Consider the following 26,936-nt stretch of genomic DNA (forward strand, 5'->3'; position numbering starts at 1 on the left):
ATCTCCTAATATTTATGACCAGATATTACAACCTCCTTACATCTTTACCTAGTGACTTTATTCTCACAACAGAATAAATTGGTGTCCCTATTTCAGCAGAGGATATATCCACACCCCCTACCCCTGTGAATGCCTGAAGTGATGGATAGTGTCAGTTCCTATACATACTATTTTTTTAAAGATTTATTTATTTATGCATAAAAGAACTGGGGTACAGGCCAGAGGTGTGGGGGGGTGAGAGGATTCAACAGAAACAGAGTGAGGAACAGAACAGGCAGATTGACTGAAATACACTGCTGAGGGGAGCAAACGGTGAGTCAGGAGAGGTCTACTGCCCCATGTGTGTAGCTCCCTGGCTGGGGATCGAAGTTGTGCTTCAGTTGCTGCAGATAGCTTCATAGGTTGTCTTAACCCCTTGTGCCACCAGGGAGGCCCCTACATACTATGTTTTTTCTAAACATACAAACCCATGAAAAAGGCACAATAAGATATTAACAACTATAACTAATAAGATACAATTATATGCTATAATAAAAGCTATATAAATGTAGTCTCTCTCTCAAAACCTGTACTACATATGATGCAATATATTGTTATCTGAAGGTGTATTTGTCTTTCTTTTTTTTTCTTTTGTCTTCTTTGTTGGTGGATTTAAATGAGTTGTAATTTTATATTGCAAGTACTAAAAAAAATTTAAAGGGAGAATAATTAACATGCTAAGAAAGGAAATAAATGGAATCCTATAAAATGCTCAAATAAAATCAGGGCCTCCCTGGTGGCGCAGGCGGTTGAGCGCCACGCTGTGGAGCTGTCCGCAGCCTCTGCAGTGCTGGTTCGATCCCTGCCAGCCGCGCAGCAGCCCGCATGGCCTGGTGGACCTCTCCTGTCTCGTCCACTGCTCCCCTCAGCAGTGTATTTCATCAGTCTGCCTGTTCTGTTCCCCGCTCTGTCTCTGGTGAACCCTCTCACCCTCCCGCACATCTGGCCTATACCCTGGTTCTTGTATAGGTGAATGAATCTTTAAAATAAAAAAATAAAATCAGAAGGCAAAAAATTAAAGGAAGAAAAAAGAAACAAGTTGATGCATAGGAAACAGTTATAAACAAGATGAACATTAATCCAGCTAAATTAATCATACCATGAAGTATGAATGGTTTATTATATACACCAATTAAAAGAGCACTTTTGTCAGAGTGGATTAAAAAAAACACCAATAAATTAGCCTTATATTATCTATAAGAATCCCACTATAAAAAAAATACCAAAACCAGGGGCCTCCCAGGTGGCGCAGCGGTTGAGCGCTGGGTTGTGAAGCTGCCCGCGGCCTCTGCGGCGCCGGTTCGATCCCCGGCTGCTCCCAGGCCACGGAGGAGGGTCCCACATGGCGCGCAGACCTCTCCTGCCGCCCGCTGCTCCCCTCAGCAGTGTACTTCAGTCCTTCTGCCTGCTCTGCTCCCCACTCTGGCTCTGGTGAATTCTCTCACCCTCCCGCACTTCTGACTGTACCCAGTGCATGTATAAACAAAACAAACAAATAAAATAAATAAATAAATAAAAACATGCCTCTATAAAAAAAAAAACTAAAAAAAAAAAAAAATACCAAAACCAGACACTTAACAAAATTGATGAATGAATAGCTAATAAGCACATGAAAGGGCACACACCACCACTAGCTGTCAGCCCAGTATATTAAAACTATGATACAAGCAATTCGAGTTACTCTAATAGAATGGTTAAAAGTAAAGACTGGCAACACCAAGTGCTGCAAGCACACAAGCTGAACCTTAATGAAAAACTGGTCAGTGTAAAACAGTACATTTTTTGCAAAAACAGTTTGAGGGATTTTTTTACAAGAGTTAAACATATCCATATCTAATTCTACCTCTAGGTCTGACGTAGGATGAAAGATACATCCAATCCAAAACATACACAAACATTTATAGTAGCTTTATTCATAACAGCCCAAATATGGGAAGAATCCAATGTCCATCAATAAGAGAATAGATTTTAAAATATTGTGATGTGTTCACACAATGGAATACTCTCAGAAATAAAAAGGAACAAACTATTGATACATACAACATGGGTCAATTAAAAATCCTCTTGCTGGGTAAAAGTCAGGCATCAGAGAGCTTATTCTGTATGTGTATATATGAGGTTTAGAAACAAGCAAAATTAATCTGTGGAGAAGCAACTCACAACAGTTGCCTAACTCAAGTCTGGAAAAAGGTAGTAGGGAATTTTCTGGAGTTGTGTACTGTTGTCTTGATTTGTAAGTAAGAAACACAAGTGCATACATTTGTCAAAATCTATTTGCATCACACCCTTCAGACTGTTCATATCCTATATGTAAATTACAGTTCAGATTAAAAGAAAAAAAAAATTTCCACAAAGGCTTTCTATTTTCCCCACAGTTCAAGCACAGCAGTAGGCAAACTTTCTGCAAAGTACCAGATAGTAAATATTTTGTACTCTGGTCACATGATCTTTGTTACAACCACTCAACTCTTTCATTGTATCATGAAAATAGCCAGACAATATGGAAATGAAGGAGCATGGCTGTATGCCAATAAAACTATTTACAAAATGAGGCAGCAAACTGGATTTGGTCCATAGGCTGTAGTTTGCTAACCCCTGGGTCAAAAAAATTCAAAGTCGATCTTCAAAATTAATTTAAATACACAGAAATGTATTTTCCTATAAGTGACAAGCATGATAATTATTAGAAACCAATTACAGTCTTCCTTAAACTTACATCTATTCGATTCTCACATGAGTACTTACAAAAGGACGATAACCCAGAAAAAGTCTAAAACTTTTTATATGGAAAAAATCATTTAAAAATTAATTTGGGGGCCTCCCCGGTGGCGCAGCGGTTGAGCGCTGGGTTGCAAAAGCTGCCCGCAGCCTCTGCAGCGCCGGTTCGATCCCCGACTGCTCCCCGGCCACCAGAGGAGGGTCCCACATGGCGCGCAGACCTCTCCTGCCGCCCGCTGCTCCCCTCAGCAGTGTACCTCGGTCCTTCTGCCTGCTCTGCTCCCCGCTCTGGCTCTGGTGAATTCTCTTACCCTCCCACGCTTCTGACTGTACCCAGTGCTTGTATAAATAAATAAAAATAAATCTTTAAAAAAAAAGTCTTTAATAAAAAAAAAAAATTAATTTGGGCCTCCCCAGAGGCACAGTGGGTTGAGCGCTGAGCTGTGAAGCTATCCACAGCCTCCGCACCATGGGTTCGATTCCTGGCCAGCCAGGAAGAAACCCACATGGCGTGGCAGGACTCTCCTGTTCCACCCGCTGCTCCCCTCAGCAGTGTCTTCGGTCCTTCTGCCTGTTCTGCTCCCGCCTCTCTCTGGTGATTTCTCTCACCCTCCCGTGCCTCTGACCTATACCCCAGTTCTTGTATAAGTAAATCTTAAAAAAAAATTAATAAAAATTAATTTATTTTTGGGCCTCCCTGGTGGCGCAAGGGGTTAAGCACTGCACTATGAAGCAATCCACAGCCTCTGCAATACGAGTTCAATCCCCGGGCGGACAGGGAGCTACCCACATGGCGCAGCAGTCCTCTCCTATCTCACCCACTGCTCCCCTCGGCAGTGTATTTCAGTCAGTCTGCCTGTTCTGTTCCCCAGTCTGTCTCTGGTGAGTCCTCTCAGCCCCTGCATCTCTGGCCTGTACCCCAGCTCTTGTATGCATAAATAAATAATTTTTAAAAAAATTAATTTAACAACTACTATAGTATCTAGAAAAAACAACCAGGAATGGACAAAAACCTAGTTTAAAATAAATTTGCCAGTAATAATTAAAGTAGAAGCTAGAAAATTAAACTACACATAGGTACATACACACACACACAGCTATTACCCACAATGCTGACACCCTGATTTATCTGGTGTGATAAAGTTCTTGAAACATACCCAGTATCACTCATAATCACCTGGTTTGTTCTTCACTTAAAAGAATTCAAAACTGAGGATGGTAATTACTTCTCAAGGTTTAATCAAAAAAATCTCAAAATACAGGGCCTCCCAGGTGGCGCAGGCGGTTAAGTGCCACACTGTAAAGCTGTCCACAGCCTCTGCAGCGCGGGTTCCATCCCGGCCAGCTGGCGAGAATCCCACATGGTGGGGCTGACCTCTCCTGTCTTGCCCACTGCTCCCCTCAGCAGTGTATTTTTTCAGTCTGCCTGTTCTGCTCCCCTCTCTGTCTCTGGTGAATCCTCTCACCCTCCTGCGCATCTGGCCTGTACCCCAGTTCTTGTATAAAAAATAAATAATTTTTCTAAAAAAAATCTCAAAATACAAAATAACGTAAGGAAATAAAACATATACTTCATGAGACCATTTGTTAATTTTCTAGCTTTATTAATTTTCTAGTTTTGTTAATTTTCTTGATTTAGGTAAGGCTCAAAAATTGACAAACTGAGGCCTCCCTGGTGGCATAAGGGGTTAAGATGCAACCTATGGGGCCGCCCTGGTGGCTCAAGGGGTAAAGACACAACCTATGAGGCTGTCCACAGCCACTGCAGGATGAGTTCGATCCCCGGCCAGGGAGCTACCCACATGGCGCAGCAGACCTCTCCTGACTCGCCCGCTGCTCCCCTCAGCAGTGTGTTTCAGTTGATCTGTCTGTTCTGTTCCCCACTCTGTCTCTGGTGAATCCTCCCACCGCCCGCACCTCTGGCCTGTACCCCAGCTCTTGTATGCATAAATTAATCTTTAAAAAAAATCAACAATCTGCATAAACCATCCAGAGCATACAACTCAGTATAAATAAATCTCAAACACAATATGGCCCAGACCTAAGTGGTTTGAAGATATATACCTGTTTTCAAAAAAACTTCCAAGCCTAATAAATGAATTTAATTCTCTCATCATAGGGTATACCTAGAAAAAAACACTAGCGAAATCAGAAGACTTAGTTCCAGAATAAGTTTGCCACCCACTGTATGATAATTTAATATTCATTCATCAAGTATTTTTGAGAGCTTAATCCAGACACTGGAAACTTCATAATGGAGAAAAGATAAAAAAATTTCAGTTCTCATGACACGCTCTTAAGTGAATCACTTAATCTCTAAAAACAATTGCTTTCTTTGCCTAAACCATGAACTTCATATTTAAGGATATTTTTAAATCTTTAAAATGAAACTCACATTGCTATTCTGAATCCAGGGAAGTACTTAGGGGGAGCAGAACACAAAATCCATTCTTTGCCACTGGTGAAAACTGTTTGTTATATCATCATATTCAGACAACAAATAGAGGAAATAAGTAACTGGTATTGTAGAAGGATTTATTTAAACTCACTAATTTTGTTTCATACAATCTAGAGAAATGAGTCATATTGGCCTATTACCTGGTAGCTAAACTTCCTTGGAGAGTTTCCAAGAAAGAAGTAGAACAATCTTATGAGAAACTTCACTATGGAGTAAATAATTTTACAGACATTTCCAGTAATTAAATCTATAAAAATGTAGATTGCCCAACTAATGAACTAATCAGCTTATTTTTTATTAAGGATCTTTGTTTTCAAAGTGCTTGCAGGCACTGAAAAAAACCAAATCATGGACAATTTTCCTCTGAATCTGCCCACATTCACTCTTGAGTATGTACTATTACCTACAATAACCTTCATTTCTAACCCATCAAACAAAAACAAATCACGTATTCAAATACAGCTCCTAAGCCTAACATTTCATTATTTCTTTCATTTATCATCCAGATATATACTTTCCACACAGTAGTTAATTTCACCCTACTTCAAAAGATATGTAAGTTGTGGGCCTCCCTGGTGGCGCAGGTGGTTGAGTGCAGTGCTGTCCGCAGTCTCGGCAGTGCAGGTTCAATCCCAGCCGGCCGGGGAAGATACCCACATGGCACGGCAGACCTCTCCTGTCTTGCCGGCTGCTCCCCTCAGCAGTGTGTTTTGGTCAGTCTGCCTGTTCTGTTCCCCGCTCTGTCTTTGGTGAATCTTCTTACCCTCCCGCACATCTGGCCTGTACCCGGGTTCTTGTATGCATAGATAAATAAATCTTTAAAAAATAAAAAGATATATATTGTAATTCCCAATTATGTTAATCCTGGACATCTTACTGTTAGTCTCAAATGATACTTGCATTTAAGATGCTTATTTTTAAGGTGTTTTAAGATTATGAGCACCACCATCGGCTCCAAAAAGTACAATTCATAATACCTGAAACTGTTAGTAAGACAATGGACAAAGTGGTGGAACAAGTTTACATAAAATACATGTAATATAAACATGAATTATTTCTATTCTCTACAGTAATCTGAATTGCAAGTGGCTCAACTCAGCTATATCAAATACCAAATTGATAAAAAAAAAAACCTTAAGACACCCACTTGAGGAACTTTGTTTACTTTTGATTATTATTTTAGAATTCAATAAATGAGACTTTGATAAAAACTGAAATGACCAAGAATTCAGAAGAATGATTACTGTAAAATATGAATTATCCAGCTCTCTGGCTGCTCACCTTTCAAACAGAACCCTCCTTACTGGCAGCTCAGTACAATGGGGGGGAAAAAAAGTCAGGCTTTGGAATCAGGAAGACATGGGTTTGAATTCTGGTGCACCACACAATGAACACATACTTTCTGAACCTATTTTTTCACCTCTAAAATAGGATTATTAATACCTACCTTGAAGGGCTATTACAATGAATAGTGAAAATATATGTAATAAAACAGCTAGCATACAGTATGAACTGAAAAAACTTCAGCGGTTATTATTATTTTATTACTCATAAGCACATTCAGGAGAAGATATAAGAAAGGACATGAAAGGAAAATAAATCAGAGCCTGGGTTATATTTAACTGCTAAAACAGAACAAACAAAAACCTGCGAGTTCACATGAAACTTTAGGCTAAGCTTTCTATTCACATTTTAGATACACAAGACAATGCTGTAGCCCCACTTTACAAGGATATAAAATACAAAAACAGCTACAGGTCTACTTATTTGGGAGTTAAATAAAAATTAAAGATCATTATCAACACATTAAAAGAAATAATTTTATGAAAAGGTGAGATGGTTTCACCATTGGGGAAAAAATGCTAAAAGTAAGATTTAAAAATGCTTATGAAAGGATAGTAAAAGATTCCTACCTTTAAACCGACTGCTATAAGATCTGTAACAACACTGTATGGAAAAAGTAAAAAGAGAAAATGGAAAACAAAGTTAGAGAACAAGTTTTTTAAAAGACAGAAATAAGATCAAAGAAAAAAGAAAAGGCATTATATTAACAAATAATAAAAATAAGAATGTGATGAATTGCGAAATGTTAATACAAAGAAAAAAGTGATGGGACAGTCAGGCAACAGCAAAGTGTAAAAGCAAAGCTTTCATAGCAATGTAAGAAATAATAAATCAAATTCTCTGAGTATTTAGAACAGTATAGGTGTACTTCAATAAAACGTGTGTTTATTCATTTACCTCCATTTAACAAGCCAAAACTTAAAATCATCAAAGTTTACTCTTTAAATCATTAGTATGATGTTTTAAATGAAATAAAACCAGTGAGCAGATTTCATAGAAATAAAAGGTAGCTACAAATTTATATCTGCCACTAAAATATAGCTAAGATAGTCTCTCGGCACTAAAAAAAAAACACAAACATCAAAGTTTGGATATGACAATTTTCAAAGATTTGCTTTGTTAAAAAATTCTACCACATCAAAACTGTGGTCAAGTGTAAATTATCTCAGAAGGAAATGAACATTTACATGCACACAAGACAGTTGGGATTTGAGGGAAACTAAGACAGATAGGTTGACTGGTGGCTGGCTGGTTTGTTAACTATCCAAAATAATGAAAAAGTAATTTTTTCTGGCTATGGAAAAATGTAGAGACTTAATTAGCCCCCTAAAAGCAAAATTTCTTCCTTCAAAATCACATCCCTTTAGGCCAAAGTGTAAAAAAGTCCATACAAAGATCTGCTGAACAAAAATCTCTCTCTCCCCTAACACCAAGGAAACTATCTTCAATTAAGTTTGCCTCAGTCCTCCTAAATGAAAACTAAAACTACATATCATTAATAACCTATGTCATCATTAATGAAAGTAAACAAATTTATGACTGGACTGTTTAATGATGATACTTTGTTTTAAGTAATATCTGTGTAGGTTCATTGTTCCTTATAAACTTTTGAAACTTGAAATTCATTTCTCTGAAATTTAAATAGCTGGTGTTTTGCGCATAAAAAACAAGGTTGTGTTTATACTACAGTACTGGTCAAATCATGCTCCTACTTGAACTCTCAGATGAACTAACCTTCCAATGACCTGTCTTATTTCCCTCTGTATTTAAACCCAAAAAGCAATTCTTCCCTTCAAAAATCACATATTGGGCTAAGAATTAATTTCTTAAACACTATCTGAAAGAGTTTGCTTTTCATAATTGTTCGAGTACAACAACCAAGACCTATAACCAAAAGTCCTTTTTATTATCACTTTAAATTTCCCCAAACAAAAAGCTAGACTGTTTCCACATCTCAAGCAAGCCGTCTAAGGACAATTTACTACTCAAAATGAAACACTCATTTCAGTCTTCCGGAACTGAAATACTGGCATAATTACAGAAATAATTAAAATAGCAATATTTTGCACACATGTAAAGTGCGAAATTGAATAAAGTAGTGTAAAATGAATTTTCAACAATGCTCAGAGAAGCTTCAATTAAGCAATAAAAATAACTTCAATTAAGTAAAGCAATACTTCAAAGACCATCACAACCATAAATAAAACCTAAAATTGCACTTTGTCTAATGTCTGCGGCAGTGTGTACTCTGCATTCAAATGAGTTAATCCAATATATCATACAGAGCTAATACTGTGAAACTAGGATGAATATTATCTGATGAAGGCAAAAATTGCTGAAAGAGTCCATCGTCTTTACACGGCACAACAATGCTCAACTAAGTGGCAACATGGACACAGCCTTTACAGTTCAAGTAAGTTTTTCTACAATTAAAGGGTTTCTAGAAACCTTGTCATCAAACGCAAGTAAAAGGCCAAACAAAACCTCAAATGCATAATGGGCAGAGATAAGTGGATTTGCAGGCTCTAATAGTAGAGCTGGAGATCTTCAAAAACCCTAATGTACATATACTACGATCTTCAATTAATTCACCAAGATCCTAATCGAGTTGTGTCCTTAATCATTAAGATGTCACGTCCCACCCCCATACCCCTGGGTTCCCAGCGAAGACTGATGCTCAATCTTTTCATTTTGGTCACAGGCTTCACGAACGCCTACCGCGTTAAGCTCCGCGAAAACCGCACTTCTACGGTAGTTCTCGAGCTCGGCAGCGAATTCTCCAAGTTTCTTTTGGGGGCGTACGAGAGGGAGGTCCCCGGTCGCAAGTCCGAACGTCTGGGCTCCAGAGCGCGACACCCCCGCCCACAGCGCGAGCCCGGGGCCGGCCCCCCGCAAGCCGAGCGCGCGCGGGGGGCGCAGCTCCGGGAGCCGCCGTCCCCCGGACGAGTCCCGACGCGAGCCGTCGCGGGCCGCCTCCCCTCGGCCACTGGCCTCCCCGCCAGGGGAAGCTCCGGCGCCCGCCCCACCTCGCCGGTAAACAGCAACTCCCCAGGCGGGAGGACGCCCGCCCCGAGCGTCGCCTCCGCCCCCCCGCAGCGCCGCGCACCATTTTCTGAGAGGAAGTGTCGGGAGGCCGGGCTGCCCCGGCTCTCGGGCGGAGGGCGGCCCCGGCCGCTGCCCCGGGCTCGCCTCCGCTCCCCGCTGTGCGAGCGAGAGGGTGTGAAGGGGCGCCCGGGACCGGGGCGCCCGTGGGGGAGGCGAGGCTGCGGAGGGAGGACCGCCCCTCCGCAGTTCGGGGCTCCCCGAGGAGGTGCCCGGAAGCCCCGCCGTCGGGCTCGGTCGGGACCGCTCCTTCGGCCGCCGGCGCCGCGCCCCGCTTCCCGGCCTCGACGCGCCCGGCCGGGAACCGAGGGGAAGAGGGGCCAGCGCCGCCCGGCGCGGCCGCCCCGCACTTACCCATCCATGGCCCAGACGGAGCAGCGCACCGAGCGGGGACTGACGGGCTCACCGCGAGCGCAGGGGGGAAGCGGCGGCAGCAGGGCGGCTCCGGGGACCGGCGAGCGGCGCCTCTCCCGAGCCCCGGTCGGAGGTGGAAGGAGAGTGGGAAGCAGGGGCGGAGACCAGGGACGCTCCCGCCACCGCCGCGCCCCCGCCTTCCCCACCCCGCAAGCGCGTCCCCGCCTCGCCTCAGCTCCTCGGTGTCCACGCCCTCCCGCGGCCCCGCCCGCGGCCGCCCTCCGGCTCGGCTCCCGGGCGCCCTCTTCCTGCCGCCGCCCGGAGACCCCGCCCCCGCCGCCCGCCGCGTTCGCGGGAGCGCGCGCCTTGTGCTGCCCGCGTCGCCGCCCCGCCCGCGCCCCGCCGGGGCCGCGGCCTACCCGCCCCTGCGCCGCGGGAGGCCCGCTCGGACACCTCCCGCTGCCGGCGGGAAAGGCGTCGGGGACCCGACTGCGGGGAGTAGGTAGGAGTGTCCCTCGGGGGCCCCGGAGACGCGGGGGCGTCGCCCCGGGTGGGCGAGGCTGAGGGGGGCTCGGCTCCCCGCTCGACGTCCGAGGCCCGGCGCGCGGGCGGCGTCGCGGCTCCAGACCCGGGAGGGTGAGCCCCGGCCGCGCGGGCCCCGCCCGGAGCCGGGAAGCGACGTCTGGGACCCGCACCGGGAGTCCCGTTAGGTGTAGTTGGGGTGAAGGTGAAGGAGGGGCAACGCTGCCCCGAACTTGGCAACATTTGACTTTTTGTGCTGCTTTACTTTAGTGTCTGGGTGCTCTGCGACCGGGCAGTCTGGGATTGAATTTGTATTGACCGTAATTACTCTAGATGGAACGGCCTCGAGATCGCCATCATTTACAGAAAGTTTCCACATTATTTTGTAAACAGACAGCACACCTGTGAGGGCATGTTTCGCGTTTCTCGGGTGAAAATTTAGACACAGTGGTTTGCCCACAGTTTGACACCAGGAAACGTTTGCCACTGAAGACAACATTTTGCCACTAGATGCCTTTCTCTAGGCTGAGTGTGTGTACACTTTTATGTAAATGGTTACATATATGACTGAGCAAATATTTACACTCCTGTATCTGTAACTAGTGGAGGCTTGCTTATTGTTTCCGTTTATGCTCTGAGTATAATATAAATTATAGGGCTGACTGTAATATATAAATCTGAAATTGAATAACTTTTCAATTCACAGATCACCAAAACATGAACCCTTGCACATCCTGGACCACATTCTTAACGTGAGCAGAAAGAGGGGGTCTGCTCCCTTTCGTCTTCTCATTTGAAAAGCAAGTAACAAGAATCTCAATCATCTATCTTTGTTAATTTCCTTTTTTTTTTTTAAGTAAGTGGGTGCTACTAAAAAGATTTAAACTGTTGATTCATCCATCATTCAGTCAGTTTTTTAAATCTACTTTGCCAGGCACTGCAAGGATACCCAAGAAGATCAAGTTCCAGCCTTCATGGTTGAATGGATTCTTGGGTCAGTTTATTATTGAAATTTTTTATACAGCTTATTTGGTGAGGCCCTTTTAAAAGAACTGTAGCTAACCTCAAATCCTCTTTCCAGATGGTCAAGTATATTTTGTTTTGCACATTAAATTCAAATACTAAGTTGCAACTATAAACACTGCTACCCTACCTCATCAGACTGACATTAAAAATGTCACTGTTTACAATAGCTAAGCTTTGGAAACAACCCAAATGCCCAAAAATAGATGATTGGATCAAGAAGATGTGGTACATATACACCATGGAATATTACTCAGCAATCAAAAAAGATAAACACATGCAATTTGCAGCAACATGGATGGCGCTAGAAGGGATCATGCTCAGCAAAATAAGCCAGAAAGAAAAAGAAAAATACCGGATGGTCTCACTCATAGCAGGAATCTAGAAAACTTAAATAAGGGACCAGGAAAATGAATAACTATAAGAAAGTGAAAATCAAAATCAACAAAAATTATGAACCAGAGACACTCTATGAGGGGAGGGGGGCAGGGAGGTGAGGGATTGGGGTCAAAATAAAGGGGTTGCAATTGTATGGGGAATATAAAAATAAAATTTATAAAAATTTAAAAAAAAATGTCAGTAAGGGGCCACCCCGGTGGCACAGCGGGTTGAGCGCCTCTCTGTGAAGCTGTCTGCAGCCTCTGCAGTGCAGGTTCGATTCCTGGCCAGCCAGGGAGAAACCCACATGGCGCAGCAGACCTCTCCTGCCCTGCCCCGCCCCGCTGCTCCCTTCATCAGTGTCTTTGGTCTGGCTGCCTGTTCTGCTCTGCTCTGTCTCTGGTGAATTCTCTCACCCTCCCGCGCCTCTGACTGTACTCCAGCTCTTGTATAGATGAATAAACCTTTAAAAAAAATAAATTTCCACTCTTAAAAAAAAATGTCAGTAAGATAAATAGCTGATGTAGTCTTGCATTTGTTCTTTTGGGAGATGAAATGTCCTTATTTTTTTTATTTATTTTGTGTGTGTGTGTGTGGGACCCTCACTGGCGGCCGGAGAACAAACCGGCGCTACAGAGGCTGCGGGCAGCCTCGCAGCCCAGCACTCAACCGCTGCGCCACCAGGGGAGGCCCAATTTTTAACTACATCAGTAATATATACTTATTTTGGAAGTATCAAACAATAAGATATAGTGAAGAGTTCTTATTCTTTGCAAACTATTCCCTGCCCAGGATACCCCGTGTAACAATTATGTGTTATAGCCTTCTAAAGCTTCACCATTTTTATTTGCTTGTTTCACTTAAAGACCTGGATAATTTTTTTCATGTCAGTACTTTTTATCTAGTTAATTCTATTTAATGTTACTTATATTTAATAATTTCATGTAACTTTAACCATTTACAAAATAATGGAAATTTACATTGTTTTTATTTAAAATAACAATAGTGCCAAGAACATGTGTGTATGAACATCTTTGGACATACATAATTACATTTAAAAACAAGATTTCTAAAAGTACAATTGCAGAAGAAAGAGTATGAGCATTTTCAAATTTGATAAATATTGGCAAAATGATTTCCCAAAGCTATACTTTTTTGGTACAGCAATTATTACATATATCTATATAAATACCTGTATAGATGTCTTTCTCATAATCCTGTGCCTTAAGGTAGCTAACAAATGGATAAAGCCTACCCTTTGCAACAACATGAATGGTCCTAGAATGGACCTAGAGGCTATTATGACTTATGCTAAAATAAGTCAGATGGAGAGAGACAAATGCCATATAACTTCACATATATAGAAGTAACTATATGTGTAAGTGGTTACCATAGTTAGTGGTTACCAATAGGAAGGGGAGAGAAGAGGTAGGTAAATTGGGTAAAAGGAGACAATTATTGATAAATGGTGAAGAACAGCATTGCACTTTTAGTGGTGAACTTAATATAATATACCTGTTGACTTTCAGTAGCACATAGCTAAAACGTTGTTATAATGCAATGTTACTTCAGTAAATTTTTTAAAATGTAGACCTCTTTAAACTCATTGTCCATATTACTAACACTAACTTTGAAAAGTCTCCATGTAAAGACAGTTAACTTGACTAAGTTGAACAAAACTGAATAGCATTTCCTAAATAAATAAGTTTTACAACAGTAATAGTTCAGAATAGAAAACAAGGTGAAAACTTTTCCTTTTACCCTGCTGCTTGGCCATAAATTTTATTTTTTTTTTAAGATTTATTTATACAAGAACTGGGGTACAGGCCAGAGGCATGGGAGGGTGAGAGAATTCACCAGAGACACAGCAGGGAACAGAACAGGCAGTCAGACTGAAAACACTGCTGAGGGGAACAGCGGCCGAGACTGGAGAGGGCTGCCGGGCCATGTGGGTTTCTCCCGGCCAGCTGGGAATCAAACCCGCACTGCAGAGGCTGTGGACAGCTTCACAGCGCTGTGCTTAACCCACTGCGCCACCTGGTCATAAATTTTTTAAAAACAATGGAGTGAGTTCCCAAAGGTTTGTGAGTCCTTCTGATTCAAAGACAGTAAGTAAAAGGAATTAATCTTTTAGAACCACTTTTAGAATGAATCCTAGCAATTTCCATAGTCCATAAGACAGAAAAACTGGCCTTTTGTAATCTTAGAAGTTTCTGAACTTCTGGAATGATCTGATATTACATACATGACCTGGTTTTACATGAGAGTTCTATGTTGTTTTCTGGCTCCTTGACGGTTCACAGAGTAACACATTATTGTTACTTGCGCCATACTTTTGAAAAGCAAGACAGTTACAAAAATCTAGTTTATAAGTTTTCTAACATTTTTACCTTCTTTACCTGTGTTTTTTTCCTAATTTGTTTAAGAAATGATCCTGGAACACCTTCATGTGATAAGACCCTCCTCCCACCATCATGATGTTAGGACAAAATGTAACCTTTGTTGTTTTTTTTTTTTTTTTTATAAATTTTATTGTTATATTCCCCGTACAATTGCAGCCCCCCATTCTGACCCCAATCCCTCCCCTCCCGCCCCCGCCCCCCTAAAAGTGTCTCTGGTTCATAGTTTTTTGTTGATTTTGATTTTCACTTTCTTATAGTTATTCATTTTCCTGGTCCCTTATTTAAGTTTTCTAGATTCCTGCTATGAGTGAGACCATCCGGTATTTTTCTTTTTCTTTTTGGCTTATTTCGCTGAGCATGATCCCTTCCAGCCAAAATGTAACCTTTGAACACTTGCCTTAAGGCATTCCAGTAATCTCTGGTAGTTAACATTTAACTACCCTATTACCCTATTCTTAAGATATAAAGTAATGGGGGCCTCCCTGGTGGCCGAAGGGGTTAAGTCGCAGCACTATGAAGCTATCAGCAGCCACTGCAGCAGGGCACAAGAGTTCTCTCCCCAGCCAGACAGGGGAGCTAACCACATGGCACAGCAGACCTCTCCTATCTTGCCTGCTTGCTGCTCCCCTCAGCAGTATATTTCAGTCAATCTGCCTTTTTTGCTCCCCACTCTGTCTCTGGTGAATCCTCTCACCCCCCTCATTTCTGGCCTGTACCCCAGCTCTTGTATGCATAAATAAATAAATCTTAAAAAAAGAGAGAGAGATAAAGTAATGGTGGTAGGCATGGTGTACAAACATACAATTGTTGAGGTTTGAATTTATAACCCCTAAAACCAATAGAATGATATAAACTGACTTTTCCTCAATAATTGTAATTTTTAAAAATGATATAAGTAATACAAAGATGCCAAGTAGGTGAGAAATAAGACCAGCCATAGGTGAAATCTGAGGCAGTAGATACTTGATATTTTATTCCATGACAGATACAAAATCACAATCATTAACATGTATTTCCCAAATTGAAACATCTAAAATTATATGGAATAAAAAAAGCCTCAAGTTTATGATTCCATTTACATGACATTCTCCAAATCACAAAATTATTGAAATGGGGAACAGAAATGATTGCCAGGGGTTAACAGCAAGGTGGGAAGGGTATGACCACACTGAATAGGATGGGGGATGTTTATGGTGATACAACAGTTCTGCATCTTGACTGTGGAGCTGGTTATGTTGAGGGGAAAGGATGTCCTGAACAAACTCCACAAACAGATTTCATGGACCCCCACCCCCCACTCAAGACCAAAGAGATCCTAGACACCAAGGATTACAAATCCCATAATTTCCTCACCACCGAAGGGAGGATTGCTGGGAACTGAGGGTGGAGTTAAGCAGCCAGGTTTTGTATATAACCAGACATGTGGGGCCTTGGGGGTCTCTTGGTTTTTCACGGGCTTTCATTCATCATGCTGTTGGGGTTCCAGCTCAGTGGAACTGGTGGTGGGATGCATTCCCCAATTAATCTCCCTCTCTTTCTCTTTGAGTTATTAATTTATTACCCCTTTTGTAAATAAACCCTTTATTAACCTTTTTGTGTGTGCCTGCGGTTAATTTTAAATCCCTTTTAAGCTCATGGGTGAGGACCCCCAGTCAGGCAACCCATTTCACATTGGGGTTGCCTTGTAACAATTATACAAATCCGTACATGATGAAATTGTAAAGAACTTTAGACACATACAAATGTATGTAAAATTGGCAAAATCTGAATGTTTTGTGGATGTACCACTGTTAATTTCCTGGTTTTGATATTGTACTATAGTTATTAAGATGTTACCTTTAGGAGAAACTGGGTGAAGGATACACTTGACCTATTTTTATACTTTTTAAACACTGAATCTGTAACAGGGTGGTCCCCAGGAAAAGGGACCCTGCCCCACCCAAGGGAGGGTGGAGCTGAGAAGGGAGGAGAAGCAGCTGAAGAGGAGACTGGAGAGGAGGGAAGAAGAATGGAGAGCCAGAAGGATACCTGAAGGAGCAGAGAGACATGTGAAGAAGCTGCACTTGCCTTTTGGTCCTGGACTGATTCAAACAGATGTGGGTGAAAGACCCTTGGGGAGGTTAACAATGGCGGTGTTGATTTTGATTTTGCTTTTTTCCTTCCAGACTTGTCTGTTTCTGACCCTTTTCTGTGGGTACCCACCAGAAGATGCTTTAGACTTGTGGCAGGTTATCAGGCCTTAGTGGCCCTGCTTTGGGCCAACCCTATTTGGGTGGACTTTTACCCACAAGGGGATGGGTAACTTTGGGTGCTTGATTTGGAACTATATTCTTTGTCTTTTGTGCATTGCACACTAATTGTATTAAAATTCCTTTCGATTAATGGTCTTGTATACTAGAGTGTGTTTTGTCTTGATGAGGCAGATAGTAGAATCTATTTAGAGCAGGCAGGTTTGAGGGTTCTGGGGTGCCTCTCCTTGTCCTGTAACAGATTTATCATTATTTCAAAATAAAGAAACTTTGCGGAATATTCCCTTAGTATTTGTTATTTACTCACTGGTTAAGTAATAACAAACTTCAAAGCCTTAAAAAATATGTGGGAGTAGAATTCATGTTTTTCAGACTATATCACTTTGGTAGTTCATACTGAAAATGAGTGACACTGGCTAACACAGACTCGCATCCACAGACTCTGCTGAATCTGTCCTGTTTGAGCCCTCCTTCAAAGTCTTTTCCAACTATTTGAGGAGTTTTGCAACATACTCACTGACCTTGTGGCAACCATGCCCACTTTCCTGGTTCTATGCGTCACCTCAATAGCATCATCACCATTTGAAGCTCTTGCACAACCACTGCTAGGTTCAGAGGACTCCATTATTGCAAAGATGGTGCAGTCAACTGTCTCTGGCCTATAGTAAGGATTATCAGCCCATATCAAAGTTGCACTGGATTTGCTGAAGAAGGAATGATTCCTTTACTGTATCTTTTTATCAAACTAGATCCCCTAGGTCTGTGTCTTTCCAAGTCTAATAAATCAGCCTTTTCCACGTTATGCAAAGAAAATCCTTAAAAATATAGGCATGAGATAGTGAAGCTAAACATGAGAACCAAGTTATAATCACCTCACTGTTAAAAATCACAGTTTCCCTTAAGCACTGACCTTTTGTCCTTAAAACTGGTGTACCCCACTCTAGTCAGGGTGAATTCTTACCTAGGAATAAGAAGGCGATCTCTTGGAAATACAATATGCTTAAATGTATTTCATCTGCTTATTTTCAAGTTGCCACCCCACTCCCACAGGAGGAGAAAATTCTATTCATTCATTTTATCAAAAAAGTTAGAAAAATTGGCACACTGAGTTAGGAAGAGGAACACCTTTGCCTAGGAAATAAAGCTAATAATAATGCAGGTGGTTAAGAGTCTGATCTAGAGCTAGTTTAGCTATTTAGAATCTTTATCTCCAGCACTTGCTAGAAGTATGAACTGGGCCAAGTTATTTAACCTGTCTGCTGTAAGAATTATAAGGAGGGAATAATAATAGTACTTACCTAATAGCTTTTCAGGAAATTTTAAATGATTCAACATGTTACTTTAAAAGGTGTTTATATGCAGTTATCTCCATGTTCACAATGTTTATATTTATTTGTAACTATTACTTTATATTACTATTAGGAATTTAAAAAGTAGCAGAATTCCTTGAGTGCATAATTTCAGAATCATTTATTTAGTGTGGACCATGGAACATGTTGGTGAAAAAAACATTACTAGTCCCTAACAAAAATGAAATGTGAGAAAACATGTCTAGAAACATTCATAGCAATTGACAAAACTTTCTACTGAATCAAATAAAATAATTTAGATTATTTTTTTATTTTATTTATAGTTATTTTTACAAAGGTTTTAGTGCACAGAGGTTTGAAATTTAAAAAATTTTTTTTTTTTTTTTTACAATTTGAGAAGTACTAGTCTGTTGTTTCTCAAATATACAGATCCTTTTTTCCCTAGGTTAATTTTCTTATCTTAAAACTAATATATGAATATATTCTCTATTTGAGTTTTTTAACCTTTTGTTATGGAAATATTCAAACAAATGGAATGCCAATTACTGGCAATTTAAGATCACTGATAATGTGAATGATCAGTGTAAAACAATAGTTCTCAAACTTTAATATAAACCAGAATCAACTGGCAAGCTTGTTAACATGGATTGTTCCTGATTCAAGTGTGGGGGCCAGGAATTTGCAATTCTAGCAGATTCTTGGGTGGTGGTGAGACCAAACTTTGAGAATCATTGAAACAAAGGGTTAAGATTTTTCTGTAGGGGCCTCCCTGGTGGCACATGGGTTGAGGCACAACCTATGAAGCTGTCTGCAGTCACTGCAGCTGAGTTCGATCCCTCAGTTGGCCAGGGAGCAACCCACATGGTGCAGCAGACCTCTCTTGACTTGGCCGCTGCTCCCCTCAGCAGTGTACTTAAGTCAATCTGCCTGTTCTGTTCCCCACTGTCTCTAGTGAATCCTCTCACCCCTCCCCCACCTCTGGTCTGTACTCCAGTTCTTGTATGCATAAATAAATAAATCCTAAAAAAAAAAAAAAAAAAAAAAAAAGGTTTTTCTGCAATCCCTATTTGACTTAAAACTGTTTATTTTCCAGTAGACCAAGGGTTGCACTTCTTTGCCTAAAGCATGTGTTTCTTGCTGAACTCAAGGTAGTATATATTCCCAAACACTTTCCATTGTTTTGGCTAACTAGAGCCCACAGAAGGTACTTATCCAGATTTACCCTTAGCCATCTTCTAAGAACTGATAACTGAATTTTTGCTTTCCTTCACATTCTTGCTTCCTCGTTTCCTTTTCTCTTGAGCAACATTAGTCTCTGTGAAGTTTTCTTGGAATACCAATGTAGCATAAGTGAAAATTGTCAGGATTTTCTGCCCTCCCACCATTAGCATTAATGATAGATCTCTGCAGTCCTATATGCATGTCTGATGGTGGGCAAATGGAGTAGTGGGTGCACCTGGGCTAAGATACTGGGCTTATAAGGGCGGCATCAAGGGAACACCAGCAGAACAAGAGCAGAAGCAGCAGAGCAGCAAAGGAGAAGCAGAGACTGTGAGAGTAACCAGAAAGCCCAGGAAGAGTGAAGATTCGCTGGGGGCTAGGAGGCCTGCCAGCTTCCTGGCTCCCTGGCCCCACTGCCTTCCTTGTATCTGGGTGCCGCACTACAAATGGTGTAAAAAGCTCAATAAAAGCCTGAAAAACCCACAGAGGACTCCAGGACTCTCCTTTACCTGTCTGCCTGGATCTTAGAGAATCTGCTCTGTGCATTGTTGGCACTACAACCAATTACTGATAATTTAAGATCACTGATAATGTGCATGATCAGTGTAAAGCAAGAGTTCTCAAACTTTAACACAAATCAGAATCAACTGGGCCTATTCTAGGACTCCACACCAATATTCTGACATTGGGTCATTCTTGTGTCACCCCATACTCAATTTTTATTTCATTTTGCTTTTTGAAGTAAAATTCATTCATTGAAATGCATAGATTTGAACTATAGTTTTCTTTTTGTTTTTAAGGTTAAACCCATGTAACCTATACCTGGATTGCTTTTAAAGAAGTTACTCTTCAGCATTGAGTTAAATAGTTCTCTTTATAGCAACCTATTGAATAGAGAAAATATTTGCTTATATTGATTGCTAGCGAGCAGGGTAAGGGATACCCCAGGACCCCCAAGCTTATCTGTTCTAAATGGGTTCTGCCATTCAACGTACTCTTAGTGTGTAAGACTGTCAATGGAAAATAACTTCTTTTTTTTAAGATTTATTTTATTTATACAAGAGCTGGGGTACAGGCCAGAGGTGCAGGAGGGTGAGAGAATTCACCAAAGACAGAGCAGGGAACAGAACAGGCAGACAGACCGAAAACACTGCTGGGGGGAGCAGCGGGGGAGACAGGAGAGGTCTGCCTCGCTATGTGGGAATCTCCCTGGCCGGCCAGGAATCGAAGCAGCACTGTAGAGGCTGTGGACAGCTTCACAGCGCTGCGCTTAAACTGATGCACTACTGGGGAGACCTAATGGAAAATAACTTTAATACAATTAGTGTGCATTGTTGTGGGGAGGAGATCAGGGTGAGGCTGGAGACCCAGGGGTGAAAGAATTCACCAGAGACAGAAGAGAACAGAAAAGGGGAATTCATTGAAATACACTCCTAAGAGATGCATCAGGCAAAACAGGAGTGGTCTATGCATGAAGAAGGATTTGGGCTCCCTCTCACAACCTGATTGGTGGGCTTTTCATGACTGGGGAATCAGTTTGGGCCCGTTAGTGCTGGGATGTCTGGCCTTAGGCATTCACCTTTGACAGAGAATGTGTCCTAGTCCTGCTTCTGCTTTCAGGGTAGAGGTGATCAGCCTTAAGGCCTGGTTCACAAAGCAACCTTATAATTCCATTTATCTACTGACACCTCCCAAACCTTGCTGGGGGTGGGAGGGAGGAGAGGGCTTAGATTTTAACATTATTGTTATTTTTTAAAGATTTATTTACTTATGCATAGAAGAACAGGGGTACAGACCAGAGGTGTGTGGGTAGGGTGAGAGGATTCACCAGAGACAAAGTAGGGAGCAAAACAGGCAGATCTACTGAACTACACTGCTAAAGGGAGCAGCAGATGAGACAGGAGAGGTCTGCTGCGCCATGTGGTTTAGCTCCCTGGCCTGGGATCGAACTCGTGGTACAGTGGCTGTGGATGCTTCACTTAACCCCTAGCGCCATCCGGGAGGCCCCTTAAAGGAAACTTTTCACTTCAAATTCATTTCACGCTTACAGAAAAATTGTAATTATAAAAGGAATTATCATATATCTTTACCTGAAATCACCAATTTTAAACAATTTCCTATGTTTTTTTTAGCATATTTATTTTCTTTGACCCCATACGTCACATTTAGGAGACAGCCATCCTATTACATGACTTATAGCCTAAATGTAACGAACATATAAAATTTACAAAGTACACTGACAATATTAAGGTGCCTGAGCACTGTGAGTGAAAGTAGCTGAGGCCACATACTGGGTGTTAAAGACTGATAAAGCAGCTTTTCCTCAGTTGTCGCTAAGGTGCTCGGTCCTTCTGTCATAGGACAGGGAGAGGGGCAGCCCAAACCCCGCAAACCTGCCTATTCTAAATGGGTTCTGCCATCCGCCGCATCAACACAAAACATAGGAGACTTTAATGGGAAGGAACTTTAATACAACTAGGAAACAATACAGGTAAGGCAAAGAGTCTAGTTTCTAAGTGAAGCACCAAAAGTTACCCGTCCCCTCATGGGTAAAAGTCCATCCAAATGGGATTGGCCCAGAGCAAGGCCCCAAAGCCTGCCACAAGTCTAAAGCATCTTCCAGTGGGGACCCACAGAAAAGAGAAACAACCAAACAAGCCCGGAAGGAAAAGAGCAAAATCAACATCAAGATAAAAGCTGCCATTGTCACCTCCCCACGGGTCTCACCCACATCTGTGTCACCCAGTCCACGACCAAAAGACAAGCACAGTTTCTTTACGTGTCTCTAGGCTCCATGCGCCTCCTCCAGGTCTTCTGGCTCCATCCTGCTCCTTCCTTCCTCAGTCTCTTCTTCAGCTTCTCCTCTCCCTGCTCAGCTCCACCCTCCCTTGGGTGGGGCAGGGAACCTCCCCCTTTCCTGGGGACCACCCTGTTGCAATCCCCCCTTTTAATTTTTATTCCACCATATCTATGGTGGCACAATCTCAGGGTGTAGTCTTAGGAGACAGTCTTTTTTAGGGTTACAATGTGTGTAAGAGAAGCAACAATTAGGTGGTCCCCAGGAAAGGGGGAGGTTCCCTGTTGCACTTCCGAGGAAGCTAAGGCCGCGTTGGGGTGAGCCCCTCACTTCATCCGGCGACTAGCACCGCGCCTGGCAGCGTCTGTCCAGCCCTCGCCCGCACCATGGCTTCAGTCTCGGAGCTCGCCTGCATCTACTCGGCTCTCATCTTGCACGACGACGAGGTGATGGTCACGGAGGATAAGATCAATGCGCTCATTAAAGCAGCGGGTGTAAATGTTGAACCTTTCTGGCCTGGCTTGTTTGCAAAGGCCCTGGCCAAAGTCAACATTGGAAGTCTCATCTGCAATGTAGGGGCTGGTGGGCCTGCCCCAGCTGCAGGGGCTGCCCCTGCAGGTGGTCCTGCTCCTTCCACTGCTGCTGCTCCAGCTGAGGAGAAGAAAGTAGAGGCAAAGAAAGAAGAATCTGAGGAGTCTGATGATGACATGGGCTTTGGTCTTTTTGACTAAAGGTCTTTTGTAACACGTTCAATAAAAATTTGAACTCTTTAAAAAAAAAAAAAAAGACTGATAAAGCAAATGGTGCCTGAGCCTAAAACCTGATAAGAAGGTATAAAAGAAGCAGCTACCTGAAGCAGACTCAGAGCAGTCCTAAACACTGGCTCGGAGCAAAGGACTTGCCGGAGGCTACTCTTGGAGTCCAGCTCGCTGCCTCCCTTTGGACTCAGACTTAATCTCCAGCCGAAACCTCTCCTTGCTCCTCGCTCTTCGCTTGCTCTGGCACACCGCGAACCGACCTGCACTTCCCAGCTCTGCTTCCCGCGACCCAGCGGCCTGCTCCCTGGAGGCCTGCTGCCTGGAGGCCTGCTGCCTGACGGCGGCACTAGCGGCCTATCAGCTCAACATCCTGTGCAACCATCCGCACTAAGGGCCCTCGAACCTAGAGACTTCCACGGCCTAAGGACTTCCACTTAGGTGGAAGGCCCGGCTAAGACACATCGCAGCTACTGTCTTCAGTCAAAGGTACTCTGGGAACTTGGGGTTGGCTTGCCTATATGAACTTAAGTGTGTGTGTGACCAATATAGGAATAAAATTCTCTTTGAGAGACACTTCTGACTGAAACTTATCTGTCTCACTGGCGACACTATCTATATATAGCATATAAATCTATGTTTTTATATGGGACAAAATAGTCTCTTCTTAGGAGTCTGAGACTGTATCACTAAGGAAGTATACATTTCATTTTGCAACTTGAACAAGATCTTCACTCTGACAACTACATCAAAACTTCCCCCTAAGTTTTTTAATAAAACTCTGCAAGGAGGGCCTCCCCGGTGGCGCAGAGGTTGAGCGCTGGGTTGCAAAGCTGCCCGCGGCCTCTGCGGCGGCGCCGGTTCCACCCCCGGCTGCTCCTCGGCCACCGGAGGAGGGTCCCACATGGCGCGCAGACCTCTCCTGCCGCCCGCTGCTCCCCTCAGCAGTGTACTTCGGTCCTTCTGCCTGCTCTGCTCCCTGCTCTGGCTCTGGTGAATTCTCTCACCCTCCCGCGCTTCTGACTGTACCCAGTGCTTGTATAAATAAATAAATCTTTAAAAAAAAAAACAAAAAACAAACCTATCCAAGGAGCCAGATAAATTGGTTAGAGTACATCTACTTTCTCTTTCCTTATTTGCCCTTTGTTGAAACAGCAGCCTTGTGCAAAAAAGCCAATCAGTGGAAAGGTTCCTGGGATGCCAGCTGGAGAGAGCGCCCTCCCCTAAAAATATTTAATTGCAGATGATCTCACAGGGCACCAGGAAAATGTTCAGACTGGAACAAGCAAACACTAGTAGTCACTAGTTGGAAAACACAATAAAACAAAAGAACAATCTGGAACACTTCTCTGTGAAAATAAGTTATTTAAGTAACTAGACAAGCAAATCTCCTCCCTAGCCCCACCCCCATCCATGGAAGCAGAGAATTACTTGTAACAAAGAATATGTCTTCATATAGCCTCTTCTACAGCAGCAGTGGGAGTAAGAGAACTTAATCAAGAATTTAATTTAGTAGAGGGTAGTAGGAGGATGACACCTACAAGAATTTAATTTGGCACGATGTAAAGACAAAGGGTAATTCCAAAGCTTGATCCAAAGTGGCCACCATTAAAAGATAGATGGCCCAATTATGGACCTGCTTCTTAAGCTAACTTTGAATGTCTTTAAAAAAAAAAAAAAAAAAACACCTAGTAGATAGTTTGAAAGGCATAAGATAAAAAGAACTGACATTGTCCTTCAAAATGAAATGCTATCTTTATAGTGAGCAGGGGTAAAATGTTGATTATCACAGCCTAATGTTTCTCTTTCTCAGCATGAAAAGAGTTCATGTAGTTTCAGGACAGTACCGTGTCTGGGAATTAATGTCTGACTTAGGGAGATGTGGTGTGTTTGATGTAATGCTTACTAGACACCTGGAAGAATTAGGTGGAAATATCACCAGGGGAACTGGACTTGGAATATCCACATCCACCCTGGACTCTCTTGTTAAAGTTATATGAAATAGAATGAATAATTCAGACTTGGGAAAATTTGGGGCTTGGGAAAAAGAGGCCAAGCCTAATATGAGACCAACCCCTGTGAGCATGTCATGAGACCTTAAGAGACATTAAAGGCAAATTTAAAGAAGAACATTTGAATAAAATTGATGAGCTGAGGGAGAAAATCCACAGCTATAAAGACAAGGAGCAAAGTTAGAGATTTGGGTGTGCTCAAGAAGAAACCTCCTATAATAGTTTATATTCTTTTAATACTTTTGTCTTTACACAGAGTATTATAGCTTCTCAGCCTTTTAGCTGAGATCAAGATCAAGTGCAGGGCCTCCCTGGTGGCGCAGCGGTTGAGCGCTGGGTTACGAAGCTGCGCTCAGCCTCTGCAGTGCCGGTTCGATCCCCAGCTGCTCCCCGGCCACTGGAGGCGGGTCCCACATGGCGCACAGACCTCTCCTGCCGCCCGCTGCTCCCCTCAGCAGTGTACTTCAGTCCTTCTGCCTGCTCTGCTCCCTGCTCTGGCTCTGGTGAATTCTCTCACCCTCCCACGCTTCTGACTGTACCCAGTGCATGTATAAACAAAACAAACAAATAAAATAAATAAATAAAGCATGCCGCTAATAAAAAAAAAAAAAGATCAAGTGCAGACAATGTATCATTTAAGTTAAGACCAACTACATATAACAGAAATATGAAAATCTGAAAATAACAATAACAGTGCCTTAAAATAAAAATGAATTACTTGTGCAAAAGAAGTCTAGAAGTAGTAGTCTCAGAGCTCTTATGACATTCCATGTTCATCAAAGACAGCCTTCTTTGTTCCATTATGTGAGCATATAGTTTTATTCTTAAGGTCACAAAAATGGTTGGAAGTTCTTTATTTTTTTTTTAAAGATTTGTTTATTTATGCATACAAAAGCTGGGTAGAGGCCAAAGATGCGGGGGGTGAGAGGATCCACCAGAGACAGAATGTGGAGCAGAACAGGCGGATCTATGGAAATATACTGCTGAGAGGAGTAGCGGCGAGTCAGGAGAGGTCTGCTGTGACATGTGGGCTGCTCCTTGGCCGGCCAGGGATCGAACATGCTGCAGAGATGCGGATGGCTTCATAGTGTGGTGCTTAACCTCTTGCACCACCAGGGAGGCCCTGGAAGTTCTTTAAAGAAACTCCCAGAAGTTTTCCCCAACATCTTCCACTTATGTTTCATTGGCCATAACTTGGTCACCTGATCACTCTTACTTGCAAGAGAGGCTGAGAGTTGGAATGTTTATACTGGGCATATTGCCCCTTCTAACAGTAGAAAGATACTATTGGTTAAGACGAATAAAAAGATACTGTTGGTGAGAACGCTAATGAGTAGACAAAGGGCAGTCTCTGCCAGTTATATAAAACAGTAAATTTTTAAATATGTCCTCTCTTGGGGCCTCTCTGGTTGCGCAAGGGATTAAGATGCAACCACTGGCACCTCTGGCCTATACCCCCGTCCAGAGATGTGGGGGGTGAGAGGATTCACCAGAGACAGAGTAGGAATGGAACAGGCAGACTGACTGCAAGATAGTTACAGCTGTTCTAAGCATCACATGCAGAAATAACATCTAGAAGAGGTAAAAATTATGGTGTTTTTCTTAAAGTAAGAAAACCTTTCCCAGCAGACCTCACATTTGTCACAACTAGATAACATGTCTACTTCTAAACAAGGCATTGACAGGAAATGGGATTATACCAAGATCAGTGATACTCAATCCTGGCTGCATATAGACACAGCCTAAAGGGATTTAAAAAAATGCTACTTCCTATGTATATCCCATACCAATTTTATTAGAATCCTTAGGAGTGAGATACACTTAGGAGTGTATCTTAGGAGGATACCTTAGAGTGATATATAATTTTTAAAAAAATTATCAAATCAGGAAATGTATCATTGATAATACTTTTATCTGTAGTACATATTCCAATTTCTGAATTGTGCTGAAAGTGTTTTTATTTATTTATTTATTTATTTATGCATACAAGAACTAGGGTACAGGCCAGAGGTGTGCGTGGGTGTGTGTGTGAGAGGACACACCAGAGTCATAGTGGGGAACAGAACAGGCAGACTGACTGAAATACACTGCTGAGGGGAGAAGGGAGCCAGAGAGGAGAGGTCTACTGGCACCATGTGGGAAGCTCCCCAGGGATCCTTAAGCACTTTGCTGTGATGTGTGTAACCCCTTGTGCCACCAGGAAGGCCCTGAATGTGTTCTTCATATTTAAAAAATTACATATAAAATCCTTC

General features: G+C 42.5%; 1 protein-coding gene across 1 annotated transcript; it reads left to right on the forward strand.

Moving 5' to 3' along the window:
- Positions 1-22,276: 22,276 nt before the first annotated feature.
- Positions 22,277-22,915, forward strand: LOC311173069 (large ribosomal subunit protein P1-like). The gene has a single exon (XM_084236796.1). The coding sequence runs from the start codon at positions 22,304-22,306 to the stop codon at positions 22,646-22,648; it is 345 nt and encodes a 114-aa protein (XP_084092922.1). The 5' UTR covers positions 22,277-22,303; the 3' UTR covers positions 22,649-22,915.
- Positions 22,916-26,936: the final 4,021 nt, after the last annotated feature.

Source organism: Talpa europaea (genome assembly GCF_964194135.1).
Source record: "Talpa europaea genome assembly, chromosome: 7".
Lineage (NCBI taxonomy): Eukaryota > Metazoa > Chordata > Mammalia > Eulipotyphla > Talpidae > Talpa > Talpa europaea.

What these genes read in the sequence shown, in the direction of transcription:
- LOC311173069 (XM_084236796.1), top strand. Translation starts at nt 22,304, where the DNA reads ATGGCTTCAGTCTCGGAGCTCGCCTGCATCTACTCGGCTCTCATCTTG.